Source organism: Hypoxylon trugodes (genome assembly GCF_022578975.1).
Source record: "Hypoxylon trugodes strain CBS 135444 unplaced genomic scaffold F4822scaffold_5, whole genome shotgun sequence".
Taxonomy (NCBI): Eukaryota; Fungi; Ascomycota; class Sordariomycetes; order Xylariales; family Hypoxylaceae; genus Hypoxylon; species Hypoxylon trugodes.
In genome coordinates this window covers 2,375,188-2,394,040 of record NW_026250020.1, presented here as the reverse complement: position 1 = coordinate 2,394,040, position 18,853 = coordinate 2,375,188, and the positions used below count along the sequence as shown (strand labels likewise).

General features: G+C 46.7%; 7 protein-coding genes across 7 annotated transcripts; 4 read left to right on the top strand and 3 right to left on the bottom strand.

Annotated features, from left to right (window-relative positions):
• Positions 1-61: 61 nt before the first annotated feature.
• F4822DRAFT_437418 (uncharacterized protein) lies at positions 62-4,839 on the bottom strand (the record flags this gene model as incomplete). The annotated part of the gene is made up of 7 exons (XM_051462412.1): positions 62-1,359; positions 1,419-3,390; positions 3,525-3,994; positions 4,052-4,304; positions 4,365-4,413; positions 4,521-4,549; positions 4,603-4,839. The coding sequence occupies 7 exons, from the start codon at positions 4,837-4,839 to the stop codon at positions 62-64; spliced, it is 4,308 nt and encodes a 1,435-aa protein (XP_051314653.1).
• A 478-nt stretch (positions 4,840-5,317) lies between these two features.
• F4822DRAFT_261152 (RCC1/BLIP-II) lies at positions 5,318-6,576 on the top strand. Its single transcript, XM_051454574.1, has 4 exons — positions 5,318-5,563; positions 5,622-5,735; positions 5,787-5,985; positions 6,034-6,576. Exons 1-4 carry the CDS (start codon positions 5,410-5,412, stop codon positions 6,458-6,460), a joined length of 894 nt encoding a protein of 297 aa, XP_051314652.1. The 5' UTR covers positions 5,318-5,409; the 3' UTR covers positions 6,461-6,576.
• Positions 6,359-7,876, bottom strand: F4822DRAFT_261130 (putative proteasome component Pre8). The gene is made up of 5 exons (XM_051454573.1): positions 7,615-7,876; positions 7,536-7,555; positions 7,380-7,430; positions 6,719-7,321; positions 6,359-6,669 (listed from the first exon to the last, which is right to left on the bottom strand). The coding sequence occupies exons 1-5, from the start codon at positions 7,656-7,658 to the stop codon at positions 6,551-6,553; spliced, it is 837 nt and encodes a 278-aa protein (XP_051314651.1). The 5' UTR covers positions 7,659-7,876; the 3' UTR covers positions 6,359-6,550.
• Positions 7,877-8,467: 591 nt separating this feature from the next.
• F4822DRAFT_261104 (uncharacterized protein) lies at positions 8,468-9,933 on the top strand. The gene is made up of 2 exons (XM_051454572.1): positions 8,468-9,313; positions 9,382-9,933. The coding sequence occupies exons 1-2, from the start codon at positions 8,630-8,632 to the stop codon at positions 9,484-9,486; spliced, it is 789 nt and encodes a 262-aa protein (XP_051314650.1). The 5' UTR covers positions 8,468-8,629; the 3' UTR covers positions 9,487-9,933.
• Positions 9,934-10,523: 590 nt separating this feature from the next.
• Positions 10,524-12,206, top strand: F4822DRAFT_261095 (glycosyltransferase family 34 protein). The gene is made up of 3 exons (XM_051454571.1): positions 10,524-11,017; positions 11,071-11,498; positions 11,564-12,206. The coding sequence occupies exons 1-3, from the start codon at positions 10,729-10,731 to the stop codon at positions 11,780-11,782; spliced, it is 936 nt and encodes a 311-aa protein (XP_051314649.1). The 5' UTR covers positions 10,524-10,728; the 3' UTR covers positions 11,783-12,206.
• A 1,627-nt stretch (positions 12,207-13,833) lies between these two features.
• Positions 13,834-15,838, top strand: F4822DRAFT_429491 (uncharacterized protein; the record flags this gene model as incomplete). The annotated part of the gene is made up of 2 exons (XM_051461111.1): positions 13,834-14,574; positions 14,636-15,838. 2 exons carry the CDS (start codon positions 13,834-13,836, stop codon positions 15,836-15,838), a joined length of 1,944 nt encoding a protein of 647 aa, XP_051314648.1.
• A 1,730-nt stretch (positions 15,839-17,568) lies between these two features.
• On the bottom strand, positions 17,569-18,291 carry F4822DRAFT_404254 (NUDIX hydrolase domain-like protein). The gene is made up of 2 exons (XM_051458182.1): positions 18,237-18,291; positions 17,569-18,129 (listed from the first exon to the last, which is right to left on the bottom strand). The coding sequence occupies exons 1-2, from the start codon at positions 18,265-18,267 to the stop codon at positions 17,702-17,704; spliced, it is 459 nt and encodes a 152-aa protein (XP_051314647.1). The 5' UTR covers positions 18,268-18,291; the 3' UTR covers positions 17,569-17,701.
• Between the last annotated feature and the right edge of the window lie 562 nt (positions 18,292-18,853).

Here is an 18,853-nt window from a genome sequence, read left to right as displayed (position 1 = left end):
TAAAGAAAGGCATCGCAAGAGTTATTCAGGTACTCATCCAACCATTTAGTCATCCAGTCGTTCACTCATCCAATCGTAAGTTCATAACTTCCGTCTCCGCAGTGCTCCCTCCCCTTCCTGCATCCCTTTCTTCGTATTCTTTGATTAGATTTTTCCAAGCCCTATATGCGGCTTTAACCTGAATCTCTTCCGGTGTAACACCACCGCCGACCTCCACAATAACCTGCTCATTAACTAGGACTCTACAGAACAACTCCTTCGTCCCGTTCTCCGTATCGCGAACCTCGGTCTGGTACTCGACTTTCTCGAGACGGCTCCCTGCCAATATGCCTAGATGATTCTTTGGGTGTAGGATATCAATGTTGTCGCTAACCATGCGGCGTAGATACGGTAATATCCCCGCACGTTCAACAACGTATGCGCAAGCCTCCATTGTCGAAGCCCCGGAGTCAACCCACACAGCACCAAGCACGCTCTCGAAGAAATCAGAAAAGAACTTTGGAATACGGAGATGCGCAAGTTGCACCCAGGGGTACTCCGATCCATTATAAATAGCATCCAAAATCGGCTCTCTCTCGCACTTAAACCGTTCCTCAGCTCCCCGCTGCCCATCGCCGAGTTCTCGCGATACGTGGCGCATGAATTTCCAAAAAGGGACATTGGTGTATGTGAATTTAGTGTTGTTGTTATCTATGATTTCCGTGGTTTCTTGTGGAATAGTCCACTCCATACTTATGAACCCGAGGAGATCCGCGTTTACGCAAGCTGCACGGAGGAGATGCATTTCATGTTGTGACATTTCGCGTTCGAAATTCCATATACTGGTTGTGATGACGCTGTCGAGAACAGCGTCGCCGAGGAATTCTAGACGCTCCATGCATGATCCCGTGGAGTTGACGTAGCCGAATGACGAATGTGTGGCTGCTTCGACGAGGAGGTTCTTGTTGCGGAAAGAATACCCGATTAATTCCTCCAGGGGAGCTAGGAGGGTTCCAACTTCTGTGCTCATGGGTCTCTGCTGGAATAGAAATGCGCAGGCGGACTCGTAGGTGTGCCAATGAACTTCGGGAAGGAATATTTGCACGCATTTAAGCGCCTTGTCCATACCGCCGTCGATATATGCTGCTCCGATTAATGCTTCTACTACATCGGCGAGGGTCTTGGTCGACATTTTGCGTTTGTAATTATCGCCTGGTTCGGTGAGAATTTCGTCTACGTAAAGCGGACGCCATTTCTTTCTGAAGCTCTTTGTGATGATGAACTTATCCAAACCTGTCTCAATCGCCGCACGGTAAAGCCTGGTGTTAGATACAATCCTGGTCTTGATCGCATCTAAGTAGCCTTCTGGGTAAGTTGGATCTTGGATGTGTTAGTAGGTTGCTGCATTCCACGGAATATGGAAGGGAATCTTAACATACGTTCAGCTGTCACGGTGGCGGTTGTAAGCATCTTGAGAATATTGTCGCCGAGGAACTCGATCCTTTCATAGTTGGTCACTCCTGAGGACCCTTTAGAACTGATAGCGGTAGTAACCAGCGAGATATCTTTATATCCCACATCTTTTAGTAAAGTATTGCATAATTCATACGCAACTAAGTAGATCTCTATAATATACGTGACCGAAGGAATGAGTGTGCCAAAGCAGACGTTAGATATATGTGTCCCGTCTGTTCGGCAAAGGTGCGCAGGCCATTGGTGGAATTTCCTAAGAGGCGGCGTACAACCTTGGTCTGGAGGACGAAGAAAATTACCATTCTTGCGCGGCGGCCATTTCTCTAGAACCAACCATGGGCTATCAACCGGCTCCCCACGAAGAAACTCCGGCGTTTTTAAGTCCGGGTCATTAGAGGGAAGTATATTCTTGAAGAGCCAGGGGACGGAACCAGGGTCCCGAATGAGAATAGTATTGTCAAGATGGCTGTCACTGCTAATCTGGTTCTGTCCGAGCAGTTGCTGAAATGGAATGTCTTCTGTCGTAGACTGGAGATGCAGGGCCATCCGTGCATCGTCTCGCACTTTCAACTGGCGATGTCTATATGCAAGGTCAATCAAGGCCGGGCTTTGATCGGCTTGGAGGTCTCCTATAAAGATAGCTTTCGTCTCGTCGAGTTGAATCTTCCAAGGCTTCTCCTTGGTCCAGAATATTTCCATATCCGGTAGCTCCGGGAAGATTACGGGCAGCGATGCGTCAAATTCGCACACTACCTTATCGTGATCGTCTAGCAATCGTAGTCGACGTTGGTAGATCACACTTTGACAATTCCAGGCACGTGCAACTTGTACCCAGGGGTTCCATCGCTCATGAACCTCCACTTCTGAAGCTCTCGGATCGACGTCTCTTAGAAACTCATCCCTCAGAGGTAATAAGTTATCATTGAGTAGTCCAGCCTCGTAAATAGCTTTGTAGGCTTTGAAGGCAGCGTCTTTACTAGCGTTCTTTTCTGAATACCAGAGCCCATTGCCTTCCACCCTTCGAAGTTCAGCAGGTAATGACATTGGTAGGACCACGGTTGCGGATATATGTGGAGTTTCACTTGATTCGCTGGATCGCTTGAAGAGATAATATGGCTTTGAGTCAATATACTGTCGGCTTGAAATTTTCCTGCAAAAGTGTTCCAAATGGGATTTGGCTTGATCAAAGTCAAGATAGGCTCTGGTTTCTGGTATGTAGAGAGGATCAATTTGTGGTTCTTCCAAATCTTCAAGCTTTAAGAGCTCTTGAGCCTGCCTCATGTCATCCTCATAACGCTTCTTCATTTCAGCTTCAAGCGCGGCCCATTCATCGAGCTGAGACGTGGGCTTGTCAGTCATCATGACGAGCCTGGAGCCTCCCGCGCGTGCCCTGCCGCGCCTCTGAATGTATGCTTTCATATTATCCGGTTTGTCGAAGCATACAACCATATTGCATGCTAGGATATCGATACCCTCCTCGAGCACATTTGTGCCTATGAGAAGGTTGACTTTGCCACTCCTAAATTCATCAAGATTCTTCGTCCCATTGATTTTACCCAAGGTGCTAAGGTCTCTTTTTCTACCATTCCGCTCGCTCGTACCAATCATGGTACCGATTCGGAAGCGCTTTTTTATGGACGAGTGGATTGATAACATGTGTGCTAGAACTGCTACTGTGGCGACTTCACGTACGAACACTATACCGATGGCTCCGTCGTCCGAATTCAAAAGCTGATGAACGAGGGTGCTGACCTTGCTAGAAATACCGATGTGAGAAACGTCATCGAATAGTGGCACTGTGGGAAGCTTGATATTCCTTAATGCTTTCGCGAGATATTGTTGTTCTTCGACTCTCCACTCCCGGAAGAATTCGTCGTTCTTCTCAATAGACTGAAGGAATTGAGTAACAGCGACGGAAATGAAGTAATCCGCTGCCCACTAGAATTTATGAGTTAGTATATTGTTGACACGGCTTAGGGTGATGCATATGAGCCCATCCATATGGAATTTATGATACCGATATACCTATTCCTAAATATGAAGGAGATATTAAACAATAGAATTAAACTCACTGGTCCCAGCTCTTTTGAAATCTCCTTGCTTTTGCTCCATAAAGACCGCACCTGCCCGAAGACATACGTGTCCATAGTCTCTAGAGCAACCTTGAGTTGCGCTCGACTGCGTTCGGTGTTCTCTTCCGTACATCGACGAATGTAAGGGTCGTCGAATATATCCAAGTTGTGATACACATTACCTAATGCTCTCATGGCGCTTGTCGAAGGAGGTTGATCCGGCTGAGAATAAACAGCATAGTGTATAACTGGCCGTTTTACTATAGACATCAACTCATCCCTATTTATGGTTGGGCTTCTACACACGGCGTCCAGTGTCTTTTCGATAAGTTCTAGGGCTTCGAGTTTCGACTTCATGATGGGACTTGCCGTAAGACCAAGTATTGCTGGAATTGGAAGACCAGCGGTTTTGTAATTGTGGTATAGACCCATGATCTTGCTCCCGGGATGTTTGCCAACGCAGTTATGCGCTGGCGGATGAAGTTAGTACCGCGATATGTGTAGCGTTTCGTGGGTGATTCACTAACCTTCGTCGAAGACTATGAGGGATAACCGATCAATACGCACGAATGCGTGGCTAATCGCATCCAAGAGAACCTGGTGAGTCGAGACGACAACATGAACATTTTCCAGATAGTCATCCCACGTACGGACGTCGGTCCATGTATCGACGCCGTCGCTACCACTAAGAAATTTGATCTGGGCGCTTGGGATCTGAGATTTGAGTACTCCGGTTTGCTGTGCACCGAGAGCCACCGTAGGTGCCAAGAACCAAACAAGCTAAGTAGCACGAGTTAGTGCCGAGAAGAAACAACGAAAGACTGTAGAAGTTACACGTACTTTATCAGGAATTGATCTTTCAATCTCGGCTTGAATTCTGAGGACAGCACTGGGAGGTTATAAGCATACATGCGGAATGAGCAAGGCGGGAGTCAGGTTTCACACGCATCTCCGCATACCATTACGGGGAAGCGGATCTGTGAAAAGCAGGCTTACACTTGGGTTTTGCCAGTACCAGTCTCCATCTGAAAAACCGTGTAAGTGTAAGGTCATAGTGAATGTAGGAATCTTTACGCACCGCAACGATGATGTTGCGTCTGAGACTTTCTTCATACATCTCGAGCTGGTACTCGCGGGAATGTATGATCCCTGAATCTTCGGTTGGCTTTTGAATTTCTTCCATCTGAGTTTCGACGGACTCGATTATCTCTGGTTGAAGGTCTTCATTGCTCTTCTTAACGACGGGGTCATCGTCGTCTTCACTGAGATCGTCGGAACTCAAATCCACGAAATTAAACTGCGGGGATACCTCCATTTCTGCGGTGGGGATTCAAAAAAGAAAGGATTGTATTTCAGCCAAGGCGTATTTCGTGTCACCCAGTAATTTCGTTTGTTGAAGAGAGATGGGTGGTCGAGTCGGCTGACACACATATAAGAATGAACCTATCATTATTTACCAAAGTCTGCAAAAAGAAAGAAAAGTGGTTTTTTTCTTGCGTGTCCGCATCAGATACGATATATAGCTACCTAGGTAGGTATGTTGTTGATATGTCAGATTCTTCTTCAACCCAAGTACGACGTGATTCTGGCAAGGCTGCCTACTTGTGTAAAAGGATGTACGCCCAAAATAAGGAAACCTGCATATTCATCTATCCAATTGATATGATTGGTGGATACATGCATGTACATAAAAAAAAGTAAATTTTATCTGCAAACTTCCTACTCGGGCAAGTGGATTAACTAGCTCACCTGCCTACGGGAAGTATCGTGGGTGCTAGTATCCTACCTGTATCCTATGTCTAGTACCTACATCCGGGCTACATGTACCTATAACATAGGCCTGTAACATTGAATACAGGTGCTTCCTGCAACTCATAGCGCGGTTATGGAATTGCTTGCTACGGGTTTCAATGCCTGGCACCAACTACAATTTGACAAAGAGGATAAATCTGGCGAGCCTGATGATATTATTTCGTTTCGACTTATTTTGAAAGACAATTGCATTGAACGACCAGTTTCCCTTTTATCATGTACATTTGGTTGGTGTTATTCCTCTATGCCCTAACTCCGCTCATAGATATTCTAATAGGCTTTAAGTCGAAACCACAACCGGAATCCGACAAGCAGGCTTCATCGACAATGCATCAGAGGCAATCAGGGACAATCTCCTTTCAGCTACAGCTGCTATTGCAGGGAATGGAATAGTAGCCGGTAAGCATCATATTCTGATATACGCGCTGATTATCACTTACAAATAATTAGAATATGATGGCCATGATATAATTCGTCAGTATTTGTCTACTTCTCCTGGAGAATATCAAGCCTTTTCTGGAATGGGCCAAATCACACAGGTGGTAGCATACGAAACAGGGTTCGCAGCTTTGTCGCAAGACGGTCGCGTCTGGACTTGGGGAGATGAGCGTTATAGCGCTTGCCTTGGAAGGACAGTAACGGATTCAAGGTAATATATAACCCCTTTTCTGGTAAGACAGAAATTTACAATAAATAGTCCAGCAGAAAGACCTGGGATTGTAGAGGAACTCGAGGATCTGCCGTCCGGTAGGATAAAGAGGATTGGCGCAGCTGGATATCTCATTCTCGCCTTGACGGAGGGAGATGATCTCTATGCTTGGGGTGGCCATCCTGGGCGGCCAGCGATACTTGAGGGATTATCAAGTAGTCCAATACCCATAGTGGTCGACGAGGATAGTGATATAACGGATTTTGGGGTGGGGGAATCGCATATAATCGCGTTGACTTCTAACAGTGATGTATACGTTATCGGTGATAACACGAACGGTCAACTAGGATTGTCAATTAAGGAAGCAAGGTCATGGACAAAGATACATTTGCATTTAGGGGTAGACCGTGTAACTTGTAGCGTAGGGGCAGGAGGGCGCACGTCATTCATATTGACCAAGAATCAAATCCTTTGATGATTCCGCCTTAATTGCCTAAGACCCTCTATGCTGTCCTATGATACACGTGAACTCCGGGCATAATTTTGTAACTAGTAGCGACCAGGCTCATAGATTCGTCAGGTAATCCTCAATCTCTTGTGGAGTCAACTTTCTGAATCGGGGGCCGGTCGCGCCGTGAACTCCTTCAACTCCGAGCAAGTGGTCGGCGGGCGGGCCAACAATACCTTGGAACAGTTAGTAATATTTCTTAAAATATGTATTTCTTTAACTCACCAATCTCAATTGTCTCTCCGTTCATCTCGCCTTCAATAGTCTCCTTCAGGGTAAGAAGTGCGATGTGTACGGCATCTTCTAACTCGAGGCCTTCGGTGTATCTCTTCTCCAAGAACGTCTTGGCGGTTGTTGCACTCTTGCCGATGGCGGTGGCTTTCCAAGGGAAGTAACTTCCAGACGGATCGACTTGGTAAAGCATAGGACCACCTTTCAGAATACCACCAGTCTTACCGGATGGCTTCTTCTCGCCCTCAACTTCGCCCTCAACGGCAGCTTCCTCATCTGGTAGAATACCCTCGTCCCATCCGGCAATGAGTAGACTAACACCGTATGGTCGGACACCACCAGACTGCGTAGCTTCCTGCATTACACGAGCAACATCTTGCACCAATATCCTCGTAGGCGGGTATTCGTTGTAGATTCGCTTGTATCCGGTATGGGATACCTTTCGGGCTTTGTCCACCAGCACTCTGTAGTCGGGGCCCATTCCTGAATAAACCATACCGATGTTGGGAGTGATCAAGCTGACTTTGGACAAGGAGGAGGGATCGGCGAGGGGAGAAGATGACTTCTTTTCTGTTGCAAGGACGATGCCATTTGTCGCTATATATGAACAGTCAGTGGACATTATTTAAAAATATCGAGTGACTGATCTACAAACCCTTGATGCCGAGTGCCGTTACACCTTGGTTGACTGCGTTCAGAGCATATTCTAATAGATAGCTTGTTAGCAAATATCAATATCACCAGTAGAGGGCATTTCCTCCCATAGACATCTATATCTATATGCATGCGACTGGTCGGAGAGCTGGCATACCGATCTGAACTAGCTTTCCACTACCAATAAGTTAGTCTAGAGTCGCGATGTAGAATATTAGTAGTCCAAGGGAATTTACCTAGGGGAGAAAGTGGTCAAGGAAAAGGAGTAACGGTCAGCCATGGTTACGAATTGTTATTAAGTGATCAAATTATGGGAGGTAGCTTTGGAAATGTCGAGGTTGTAGAAATAAGTTGGTTAAGGTGGGATTGGATGAACAAGGCTACGGAACCTCGAAGCTGTGGTGTGGAGAGCTACAGTTACTTGCTAGGCATCGCGAGTTTGCGCGTCAGAGCTCAGGACCGTAGGTACTTTAGGTACATACATAGTTAGCACTTTCCCTAAGGGAGCTCCAAACGCACGTCGGACTACAATGGGCGGGATCCACTCATATCTCGATGCTAAATTTCTCGGACTATCTAGTCTCCGAAGCTAGGCTACATCCCGATCCGATGTGAAATATTACATAAGCACTCTAACTCTCAATTATGAGCCAAAATTTAGTAGCCGTTCAGAATGAAGTCCATGTCAACTTCAACATTCATCAAATTTTTTTTTTCAACTATAGCAAGCTGTCAAGACCAACATGACGCCTTACACTATGCTATGGCCCACAAATCATCTTTCGAAGATGGCTACAGGACTGCCTATCATTGAGACCAAAGCAAACAAGAGACCTTTTCTTAGGTTTGTAAGCTGATTCTCCGTACGCAAGTACAGTGACGATGCTCTTCAATGGTCGTCTAGCATTACAATCTCCTTGTTCCATCACGGGTCGGATAATGACAACCCATCTTTGACAACTAGCTTTGTGTTCCAAGTTCGACTTAGTGCGCGCTTTGAACCGTACGTTGAACAATAGTCTACATGCAATCCTATTGTTTTTACATCATACTTGGCACGATTATACAATAGTGAGAATTTGATACAAATCGTTCGGTGTTTCTTGTCAATCCTTCGTTTTCTCGCATGCTCGGTCTTGTTTTCATTGGTTTTTTCTATATTTAGGTTCGACTCCCCAGTCCTCGTTTTCCACTCCCCGTATATCAAACGACATAACCTGAGAGACGCTGTCAAGAACCTTGCGCATCGATATGAATCCTGGAAACCCACAGCCGAGAAGGCGCGTTCGAAAATGCTGGATTTGCCTTGCGGAAGTAGAGGCAACTTATGAACAGCAAGGCGCAAACCCGACGCCGACAAGACAATATATTGACGAAGACGGAGAACGATTTATCAACCCGTGTATTTGTAGAGGCAGCGTCAAATGGTGCCATGAACATTGCTTAAGGACCTGGATGGAGCTTAATGAGCGGGCTTGGCGATGTAGCCGATGTATGCATCCATACGAGCTGGAGCCGATAAGTTTGGCCGAGTGGCTCAAACGTCCTTCGGCGGCTTTCGGACTTACCAACCTCATCTTTCTGATTGCCGTCTTCACTCTCGGTTTCGTCGGTAACCTCATCATCGGCATCTGGCTTGATCCTTTAGGCACTATGGCCGGGGCCGGTTCTCATATGGCTAGGGAAGCTGAAAACCCTCCAAGCGGCCATGCTTCGTTACCAGGTGAGGGTGGTTGGATTGAGCATTTCTTGAGGGGAATCTGCGCCCTAGGCCTGCTTGGATTTCTCGTAAAATTTGTCACTGTTAGCCCATGGTCATGGTTCAATATGCGGACTGGCGGATTAATAGCTAGCGCTCGTGCTGGGACTGGGCCTTGGCGGATAGAGCACACCAATCTAATTTTTGTGATCATTGGTATTTTTACATTCTTATCTGTAAGTATCGATTCTGTTCGCGTTCGTTTTTATATCTAATATTTTTACTAACCTACCTATCTATTTAGGGAGTCTGGAAGGCTGCACGGCGTTGGGCTGAGAAGGCCTTCGGCCCAGTGAGTCGCGATGTTTTGAACTATCCGTCTCCAGAGAGTGACGACGAAGAGAATTAGTGAGTCGGCGTCGATGGAATGAACTACTAACAGTTCCCTAACTTCCAAGCATCTGTGTCCAGGTAGGTACCTAGTATCTACCATGTTCGAACAAGCTTGCACACTCTTAAGTTGCCATGAAGTTGCTCTTCCGTTTCTTGTCAACTAGTCTGTGTGCAAAGATTGATATCTTGCTACTGTCTGATGAGTATGGGCGTCTTGTTCGTACTCGCGTATAGATTGGTTCAAGAGCGTCGGATCCTCTGCCTAACGTTTAGTAGCTCTTTTTGAGTCTAGCTGACTTGACTGCCCCTTTTTTCCATTATTGGTTACGTATAAAGGTGTTGTTTGGCGATTGTTCGGCACATATTCTTTCATTTGTATCATGTAAATATTTAAACGGGTGGTTCCTTGTTAGGTTATTAGGATAGCAGCGAAAGTAGTGAATATAAAGGAAGAATTACGATACTTGTCAAATGTACCCAAGTACATCTCTAATCCATGGCTCCGGTGAAAATGCAATTGTGGGTCGTCCGGATTATTTTGTACACCGCCCCCACCTATGGTGATAGATGGAGATTTCGTTACTTAGACGGGTTAGAGAATAAGGTTCCTAGTTCAACTGGGGTCTAGGCCGCTCCAATAAATTTAGTCAATTAAACGTGTTGCCAAAAACGAGAATCCCGTAATTTGGCGATGAAGTTGCATGCACATGATTTTTTGCGACATGTCAAATACCAAATACAACGGCTATTCGTGCCTGAAGTCATATTCATATATGTAGCTATCTTAGCTTGCCATTCTCAGCTTTCTCAGGTCACCCGATGCGATTGGCTTCCTAGAGTGACCTAATAATTATTTCCAACGACATTCGCTTATCTCGATTTTTCGAACCCTTTGTACAGTTTGTACCGATTTAATTTGATTTGATTTGATTCGACTCGATCCAATCTTGCGCCAAAAGTGGCCACGTCCTTTACCTTCTCGACACTGGGCAAACTCGCCCGCGTTTCGGCTCAATCACTCGTTCGCTGATCAAGTAGTCAAAAACGGTTCACGGCTTGAATTTTGTCGTTTAGCCGCCATTTCCTCTACTTTCACCATACACGGCGCTGATCGCAATCAGGGTAGAAGACGAGACGTCTCTACTACTGCTACGCGCCGCCGATTAATAGGACCTACGGGTCTGGAATCGAATTAACCTCTACAATTTCCTCCTTTCGATAGTTCTAGAAGAGGTTATCCTCTTCGTTGACGTTCATTATGCATTACGCCTATCCCCCTCGAAAAAGTTCAAATCCACCGCCTTATCTACCCCGTACTTCGAGGATATCGAGAATACGGAAGAGCCATCTAAGGTCGATCGTTTTATTCGTGCTAGCAATCGTCGGATTGATATGGTTATTCTCCGGTAGTTCGAAACATAGGAGCCATCATACGATATCGGGAAAGCCACCTGTCGTCTTAGTGACCGTGCTCGATGACACGAATAGTAATTCCGTATATATAAAGAATATTAAGGAGAATAGGATACAGTATGCGGAAAAGCATGGTAAGATCCGCAGCAGACTAGATTGTTCGCGCTATGTCTAATTATTCGAGTAGGATATGGCACGTTACTCGTAAAAGCGAGCGATTACGATCTTAATGGGTCGCCTACGTCGTGGGCGAAGGTCGTGGCAATGCGACACGCGATAACCAAATATCCCGACTGCAAATATTTGTGGTATCTCGAGCAAGATGCCTTCATCATGAATCCGAGTCTCAAAGTGGAGGATTATGTAATGGGAACCAGCAAACTCGAAAGCGCAATGCTCAAGGACCTCCCGGTGGTACCTCCAGATAGCATTATCAAGACTTTCTCGCACCTCAAATCAGACGATGTCGAGTTCGTCTTAACGCAAGATAAAGAGGGTCTAGCTACGGGTAGCTTTGTGATAAAGAATGGTGAATGGGCTAAATTCTTCCTCGACACTTGGTTCGACCCGTTGTATCGAAGTTACAACTTCCAAAAGGCCGAGACACATGCTTTGGTAGGTCTATGCTGGCCCCTACCATACACTATACGCTATAGAGAAGGGATTCTAACCGGTACTAGGAACATATTGTTCAATGGCATCCAACAATTCTTTCGAAATTGGCGATTATCCCTCAACGAATGATTAACGCTTACAGTAGCCACGACCATGGTGATCAGTATAAGGACGGGGATATCGCCGTTTTATTTGCTAGATGTACTAACGCGGGGGAGAAGAGCTGCTCTAAAGAGTCGGAGCGATTCTCACAGCAATGGAGAACATCATTTTCCAGGGCATGAAATACCAATTATCTTACCAACCAACCATAATGTGTGACGAAAACGACTATATTTCAAAATACAAGCACTGAACTCACAATGCCGCAACGACGGGAAAAGCGGGAAAAGAAGAAAAAGAGGAGAGTGGTCGCTGTAATGGGTTATGGGCGTTCAAGGAGCACGAGGATAGTAGATTCATTCGGTTGTTCTATTGGTCCGCTATCAAAACATAGAGTGGACGGTGGCATTTACATAGGTGTTTTTGACGGCTTGGAGATTGCCTTACTTTTTTCAAAGGTGCGCCACCGGCGCTACTGGATGTATTATTTCTCGCAGACTATGGCCGAGAAGAGGCCATCGATGTTGGGTCGATGGCCCCCTTTTATGTACCGCGTATCCCCTTAAAAACAAACGAACACATTCTATGATCTTTACAGAGCGTTCATATTAGGCCAAATATGTGAAGACTACCTATACTGTCGCATTATCATCAGTAACCTCACTCAAACGAAGCGAGCTGATACCTAGGTACTAGGTACCGATGACGATGAATAAGCAAAAGTAAATTCGGATGTAAGCTGTATAATCCCTCGCTTATAACGGAGTTTCTCTTTGGGTAGTACACCTAGCTCGATTTTTGTTACCTATCTAGGGGTGAAGGGTTGTGTGACTTAGAATACCGGTATGAGATTGAAATTTGTAAGGGTCAGTCTTCACAAATATCCCCTCTTCCCTCCCCTGATGATGCGGCGGCTTGTTGGCCTAATCATCACAGATAGAAATTCTTCTAGGGGAACCTTTCCGGTTGGCTACTTTTACATACTGCTGTAATACCCTACGTAGAGCACAGGGTGTAGGGGCCTTTTACTTTCTTTTTCTCTAGGCGAGAATCGATACCGGTTGTCGGGTCTGGTACCATCCGATGATAAAGGGACAGCCGTATGTTTCAGCCAATACCAGCCTACCCTGGTTTTACTACGTAGTGTTACTACATAGTAGCCTGTAGATGCGACTGAAAGCACAGATTAAGTTAGAAATAAGTCATCTCTTCTCTAAGTTCGTCTGAAATGTATTAGATCCCGTATATATTAGTTAAATTGTGAAGTATTGGATGAAAAAGACATAGAGTTATCGCCAGATTCCCAGGTACCTTACCAATTAACCTTAAAATGTGAGCGTCGGTAGTGTCGGGGCCAAGCACTACCGAGACGGTGGCCGGTAAGTGGATCTTACCTGCAGATACCCGTGCATGTATCCAATCGTAAATCTCGTCTTTCCGTCATTGCATAGTTGTGGCTTCGATCTCTTACATAAAGTTATAACAATTTCATAAATCATTTGCATATCGTCAACCTTCTCGGAGCTCCGTTCCTCTCTATTTCAACATTTTTTTTCACGTAGATCATGAGATTCTAGAAACAAACAATTAAACAAACAGATTACGAATTCATGGATCCTCAGAATGATATGAACTTGTCACACTTCCTCGCAAAATGTGAATAAGTTATAGTCCTATAATGCACCTCAGATAGTATCACATTGTTACTGTTGCGCGAAGGTGTCGGTTTGCCCAATGCGGATGCGAAATCAATGCGGCTCGCCTCGATTTCATAAGCAATTCCCCAGTCTATCTAGTTACTATTCTTTTTTACTCGTTTCTAATTGTAGATCATACAGTCTACCAAAACGACTTAAAGAGTAGCCAGGGTAACTAAGGTGATCATACGTACCCCGGCTCCCCAGTTCTGAGCTCTTGCAGGGGAGTAAACTACGTATTCCCGATCCGAGTTCAACGCCAACAGCTCGGATCTTACTATACGCATGAATATGCTTCGTCCACATGGTAGATCTAGCCCTGGAAAGCGGGCAAAAAACCTAGACGAACGAGATGGGGACCGGAAGAGAACTATCGGTTGTGTCCGTCGACGACTGTCATATGTGCTTTGACCTTGATTTTCGTTTCGATCCGGTCTATCAGTCTTCTTTTCCCTCCTTCACATTCTTTTCTGTCTTGATGACATCGTCCTGGCGACTAGATTTACTTCGAGTCACTCGTTATGGGTTCATGAACGATGCTGCGGAGCGGGCTCTTGCGGTGCTCTCTTTTATTCGCGCTGGGCACGATAGGGATATGGGCTAATGAGGATGTTGGGGGAGATCCCGTGTCGGCGTCACTTAAGGTGGCGCAAGTGCCGAGAAGAGGAGAGCCATTCTTATGGAATAATTACGAACGCGCCGTCGTCGAAAAAGAGAACACAGTCGAAAGACTTATAGTAGAAAGGATACCAGACTCAATAAGGAAGAGTCCACGAGAGCAGGCGGCTCCCACATTACGAATCCCCGAACCAACAACACCACCACAAAAGCGCCAGGATGATGGCCAAGTCCAGGCGCTTTCCTCACAGCTGCAGTCGCTGTCACAATCAGCGACTCAAGCTCTGTCGTCCGTCTCGTCGAGCGCGTCTTCGGCCATGAGCCTTGTATCTCAATCCGCCCAGTCTGTCCGGCAGTCCGCCGACCAAGCGGTCCGGTCTGCCAACCAGAACGCCGACGATGCTAACCGGCAACTATCGCAGACTCGATCGTCGGCTTCAAGTGCCGTATCCGCAGCCACGGCACGCGCGAGCGACGATTTATCAAGATCGCTATCTAGTATGAGCAGTCGTATCTCGTCCAACTTAGCTAGCGCTCAGAGCAGTGCGAGTAATGCTGTAAGTTCTGCTAAGGCAGAAGCAAGCTCGAGCGCGGCCAATGCGGTGAATATTGCCGCGAGCCAAATTCAGGAGGCTAGAGCCGACGCCAGCGGCGTAAGAGTATGTTGAATATCTTTCCTCTAATCGATAATTGTTATCTCCTGCTAACAAGATATAAAAGGGCGACGCGAATTCTATCGTGACCCAAGTACAAGGCAACTCAATCTCAGCCACAAACGTTGCCATAATAGTCACGGCGTCGGTCATCGGCACTGCTATACTTACAACCATCGTCTCATGCTTCATCGTCCGCTATCGACGCAAGAAGAAGTATACCCGCGAAGAACTAGCCACGGCAATTAACACCAATAACGAAAAACAATACGAAAGACCATTTGAAAAACCAATTGCGGTCCGTGGTACGCCTAATAGCCCTCGTTTTACGCCGGGTGGCGGTGGAACGGGCTATCCCATGGACAAGTTCAAACTTCCGGACCTTACCTTGAGTCCGTTCTTAAGGAAGAAAACTGGGACTGAAGCCAGCCCAAGTGATATCGGGTTCGCAAGAAGTAGCAATAGCCCTAAGGGCGCGGTAACTTCCGCTCCCGCTCCCAACACCAACGACGTCTACGGCGTTTCCCCAACTAGCTTTAGGCTACAAAAAGAAAACAGCATTAAAAGCGCAACAAGCGTCCGGCTCATCAGGGTGGGCAGCAGTAATAAAGGAAAGACAAAGGCAGTAGAGGACGACCAGAGGGCTCTATTAAGCCCGATAGCTTCACCGGCGCTTCCCACACCAGTCCCGCCGGTATCGACGGCTCCAGCGGCGGTAGTCATACCACCGCAACCCCAACCTCGGGTCCAATCTATCCCACCACAATCACTAGTAGAAATACAAATCGCGGAACCAGTACCTATAGCAACTCGCTCCACCCGGAACACAGAACCAGAAGAACTAACCATAGAACCACGCAAACGCTCCGGAACAATGACAAGCCAACAACGCCTGCGCTTCCGCGACAGCAGCGACGTAGAATCCGCCGAGCCTTCACCGGCCACCTCATCCTTAACATCCATGCGGAACACCAACACAGCTAGTCTGCGCAACGGCGGTGTATCACCACCACGACGGCCGAAAAACGCAGGGGCTAGTTTCGCTACGTTCCCCCGCGTCCGTGATGGACCCCCTAGGGGCTCCGCGGCAGAGGCGATTATGAATAGGAGTCGGGCTGGACTAAGCGGTGTTACGGCGCGGTTGCGCGAGGAGGCTGAGCGGAGGAGGCGGGAGACGTTGGAGATGGGCGGGGGAAGGAGGTCGAGTAAAAGTGAAGCGTATGCTGCTGCGGAGACTAAGGAGCCGAATTGGCCTTTTGGGAATGCATAGCCAGAATGTTAGGTTGGGTTGGATTGGGTTGTGGTAATGACAGACTGGAATGGGTGTCGTAAGCTACCTACGTAATGAATATTGTGCGAAAAGATACCATAACTTTTAGCAAGGTAATTGGGGAGGGGAGGGGGATACCGAGTATACCTGAAAGGAAAAAGATGAAAGAAAGAAGATACATATGGAGAAGTAATTAGGTACAGTCGATAAGTGGCTGGGGGGCTGGAACGCCGTGCTGAATAAGTCCATATTTAGTTAGTAACTATTAGTTTATATATCCATCGTGTTTCCTAGATTTCGACCGGGCTATTTGAGAAGTGTGTGTAGGTACGTATCTTGTATGTATCTGTTGTCTTAGGTATTGCTTCGTATTTGGACCCTAACGTCTATGCAGGCTGATAGATTCATCTACTCATCTAGTCTGATGATCACCGGAAAGAACCAAAATAGATGTTCAGCCAAGTAATCATAATATGGCAATTCACTTTCTTCTAGTTCAAGGCAACTGGTTAGCCGGGTATACACTTACATACCTGGTCACGCGCCTCTCCTTGAATGTATCGTCTACATCGAACTACATACATCCCACACGGAGGTAGGCAGGCAGGTAATCAAACCCAAACCCAAGCTTTTCCCGTTAACCAGATCCTCTTACATACATATGTACATCCATCCATACAGCAAGCAGGTAAGGCCAGTCTAGGCATCAAGCATATAACCGTTACCAAACCGGGAGCCCCGGAAACTTGGTTCTATCTATCTTACATTTTACGCAATAGGACTTCTCTAACTGGTTCTTTGTCTATCGGGTCTCGGTCCTTGATTCCTAAGAAAACATCCCGCAATCACCATGTTATCTTATAATTTATCTATGAGTCTTCGTGCAGGCAAAAGCAAGAACCCCAGCCCAGCCCCAGCCCTGGATCCAAGTCACGATGTGTCACTCACTGATAAAGGGGGGCCGGACCCCCAGCCCGACCCAACGCCCCGGTCTCATTGGCAGTAACCCCCAACCCAGCTGCTTAACTTACTCGTTCTACAGACCGAGAGATAGGTACTTGACACATCGAATACGGAAAAGAAGCATGGGGGTAGCAATTCTTTCTTATTTATTCCCCTTGCGTGGGGGATGTGTTCTTCATCTGACCCCTTATAGCTAAGTCACCTGCCTGGTGGTACATGTAACGCGCACGTATACGCATGTACTGACATGCATGAATTCAGCTGCATGTGCTTTATTCAACGCTCACCATATTAGGTAGTTGTCAACGTGGCCATGTGTATGTAGTTCGCCCCGTCTATGGAAAAAAGAAAAGGACCCTTGAGAAGCTTCAACTACTTCTCTTCTGTTGGGAACTACCTAGGTACAGTACCCTTGGTTTGTAGATAGATTTGTATACTGAGTCTCAACGCCTGTTCACTAAACGTGTAATGTATGCGATGCCCGTTGCCAACTAATCTTGATTTGCACAACTTCTATCCCATGTTGCCGTCAACGCCTACTTTTATGCAAGTTCGATATGCTTTCTCCTCATTAGAAAATAGCAGCAGAGAAAGAAAGGAGAAACGAGACTTAATGGACGCCAAAGTGTCGTCTCAACCGAGCTTTCTCCTCGCTAGCCTAGAAATAACGGGCCACAGAATCAAACGTTATAATGCCTCATGATAGAAATGAATATCTCGAAGGGAGATACCAGTAACTCCGATACCCTGGTCTATGCAATTTTTTCCCAATTTGGAACCTGGTCATATGAATCGTATGGAGAAGAGAAATGTGCGTGCCGGGTCGCAGCACGAGACGAGGAACCTCGAAGAATGGATACAATCATTCTTCGAAAGCAGTCTCGAAAGGACCCGAACTTGCTAAGATCTATGCATGGTAGATAACTCGAGAGCTTGTAAAAGCTCCGGTCGATCGGAGAGGGCCTCCTTCGCCTGGGAATACGTAAACCATTGACGTTCCCTCTTATGCTTCTCTGGCCAGTTATTTTCCTCAGTTAGGACAGTGGCTTCGTAGAAGCGATATAGTGCCTTGGGCGCATCCTTTGACAGCCTCTTAGGTGGCCGCGAGTCAATGACGTCGCCTAGGTCGTAATCGATGCGAATAATTATGCCCGCCTCTTCCCAAGCCTCACGCTCGGCAGCTTCTGTACATTCTTCGTCTGATTCCCACCCTCCTTTGGGGAGAACCCAACCTTTTCTCCGAGTCGATTGTATGAGTAGGACGTATAGCCTGTCCTCTGTCAGAGGCACTACTCCGGCTACTAATCGTTCACCCTTCGAATTGTATCCTAGAATCTAAGGGTCAGTTGGTCTACGGGGTAGGCGGTTCAGAACTGTCGCGCCACAAGAACAAATCAAGACAAAAAATCGATCAAGGAGTTCGCAAGGAACTTACGTTGTTTATTTCTACCCGTACGAGACTCCATCGTGCGATTATTCGATGAGCCGGATGCCATTTTAAAAGTGGTAACAATGTCGGAAATGGCGTAGATGGTCAAGCTCTACCTAGGGAGCAGGTCTAGACGGGAGGAACCGTGGTGTGGTGGTGGCGGTGGTTGGAAGGTCCCGGGCAGAGGATGCCGGCCAGATGGAGCTGGAATTAAGGCGTTTACCGGAAAATATTGAGCTGCATGATCATGAATGGTCTCGGAATATGCGAAGGTCGTCTATCCGTGGGACGCGAGGTTTGAGTAGAAATGATTATCGCGTTCTAGTGGTGTTGTGGTTGTGTACGAAACACAATCTTTTTCCGCCGCTTTTCTTACTATTTCCGTTCTTGCTCGCTCTATAGGGTTTTGTTTGCGAAAGCTTTTTTGAGGCTCAATGCACAAAAACAGTATTGTAATATTTAGGGAATCCGGCCCTAGCAACCAACAAGAAAAAGGGAATGATGAGCGGTATTGGTAGAATTGCACATCCACATATATACGCACATTCGAATCCACGTGTCACCTCGGGCTTTTCTTTCAGAGGCTCGGAGACGAGACGGGGAGCGTGGCAAAGAGGCGCGGT

What these genes read in the sequence shown, in the direction of transcription:
- F4822DRAFT_261152 (XM_051454574.1), top strand. Translation starts at nt 5,410, where the DNA reads ATGGAATTGCTTGCTACGGGTTTCAATGCCTGGCACCAACTACAATTT. An exon ending in AGGGAATGGAATAGTAGCCG is followed by an intron (nt 5,736 to 5,786) that starts GTAAGCATCATA and finishes ACAAATAATTAG; the next exon opens with AATATGATGGCCATGATATA. An exon ending in AGGACAGTAACGGATTCAAG is followed by an intron (nt 5,986 to 6,033) that starts GTAATATATAAC and finishes TACAATAAATAG; the next exon opens with TCCAGCAGAAAGACCTGGGA.
- F4822DRAFT_261130 (XM_051454573.1), bottom strand. Translation starts at nt 7,658, where the DNA reads ATGGCTGACCGTTACTCCTTTTCCTTGACCACTTTCTCCCCTAG. An exon ending in TTGACCACTTTCTCCCCTAG is followed by an intron (nt 7,556 to 7,614) that starts GTAAATTCCCTT and finishes ACTTATTGGTAG; the next exon opens with TGGAAAGCTAGTTCAGATCG. An exon ending in CGGAGAGACAATTGAGATTG is followed by an intron (nt 6,670 to 6,718) that starts GTGAGTTAAAGA and finishes AACTGTTCCAAG; the next exon opens with GTATTGTTGGCCCGCCCGCC.
- F4822DRAFT_261104 (XM_051454572.1), top strand. Translation starts at nt 8,630, where the DNA reads ATGAATCCTGGAAACCCACAGCCGAGAAGGCGCGTTCGAAAATGCTGG. An exon ending in GTATTTTTACATTCTTATCT is followed by an intron (nt 9,314 to 9,381) that starts GTAAGTATCGAT and finishes CTATCTATTTAG; the next exon opens with GGAGTCTGGAAGGCTGCACG.
- F4822DRAFT_261095 (XM_051454571.1), top strand. Translation starts at nt 10,729, where the DNA reads ATGCATTACGCCTATCCCCCTCGAAAAAGTTCAAATCCACCGCCTTAT. An exon ending in ACAGTATGCGGAAAAGCATG is followed by an intron (nt 11,018 to 11,070) that starts GTAAGATCCGCA and finishes TTATTCGAGTAG; the next exon opens with GATATGGCACGTTACTCGTA. An exon ending in AGGCCGAGACACATGCTTTG is followed by an intron (nt 11,499 to 11,563) that starts GTAGGTCTATGC and finishes AACCGGTACTAG; the next exon opens with GAACATATTGTTCAATGGCA.
- F4822DRAFT_404254 (XM_051458182.1), bottom strand. Translation starts at nt 18,267, where the DNA reads ATGGAGTCTCGTACGGGTAGAAATAAACAAC. An exon ending in TACGGGTAGAAATAAACAAC is followed by an intron (nt 18,130 to 18,236) that starts GTAAGTTCCTTG and finishes CTTAGATTCTAG; the next exon opens with GATACAATTCGAAGGGTGAA.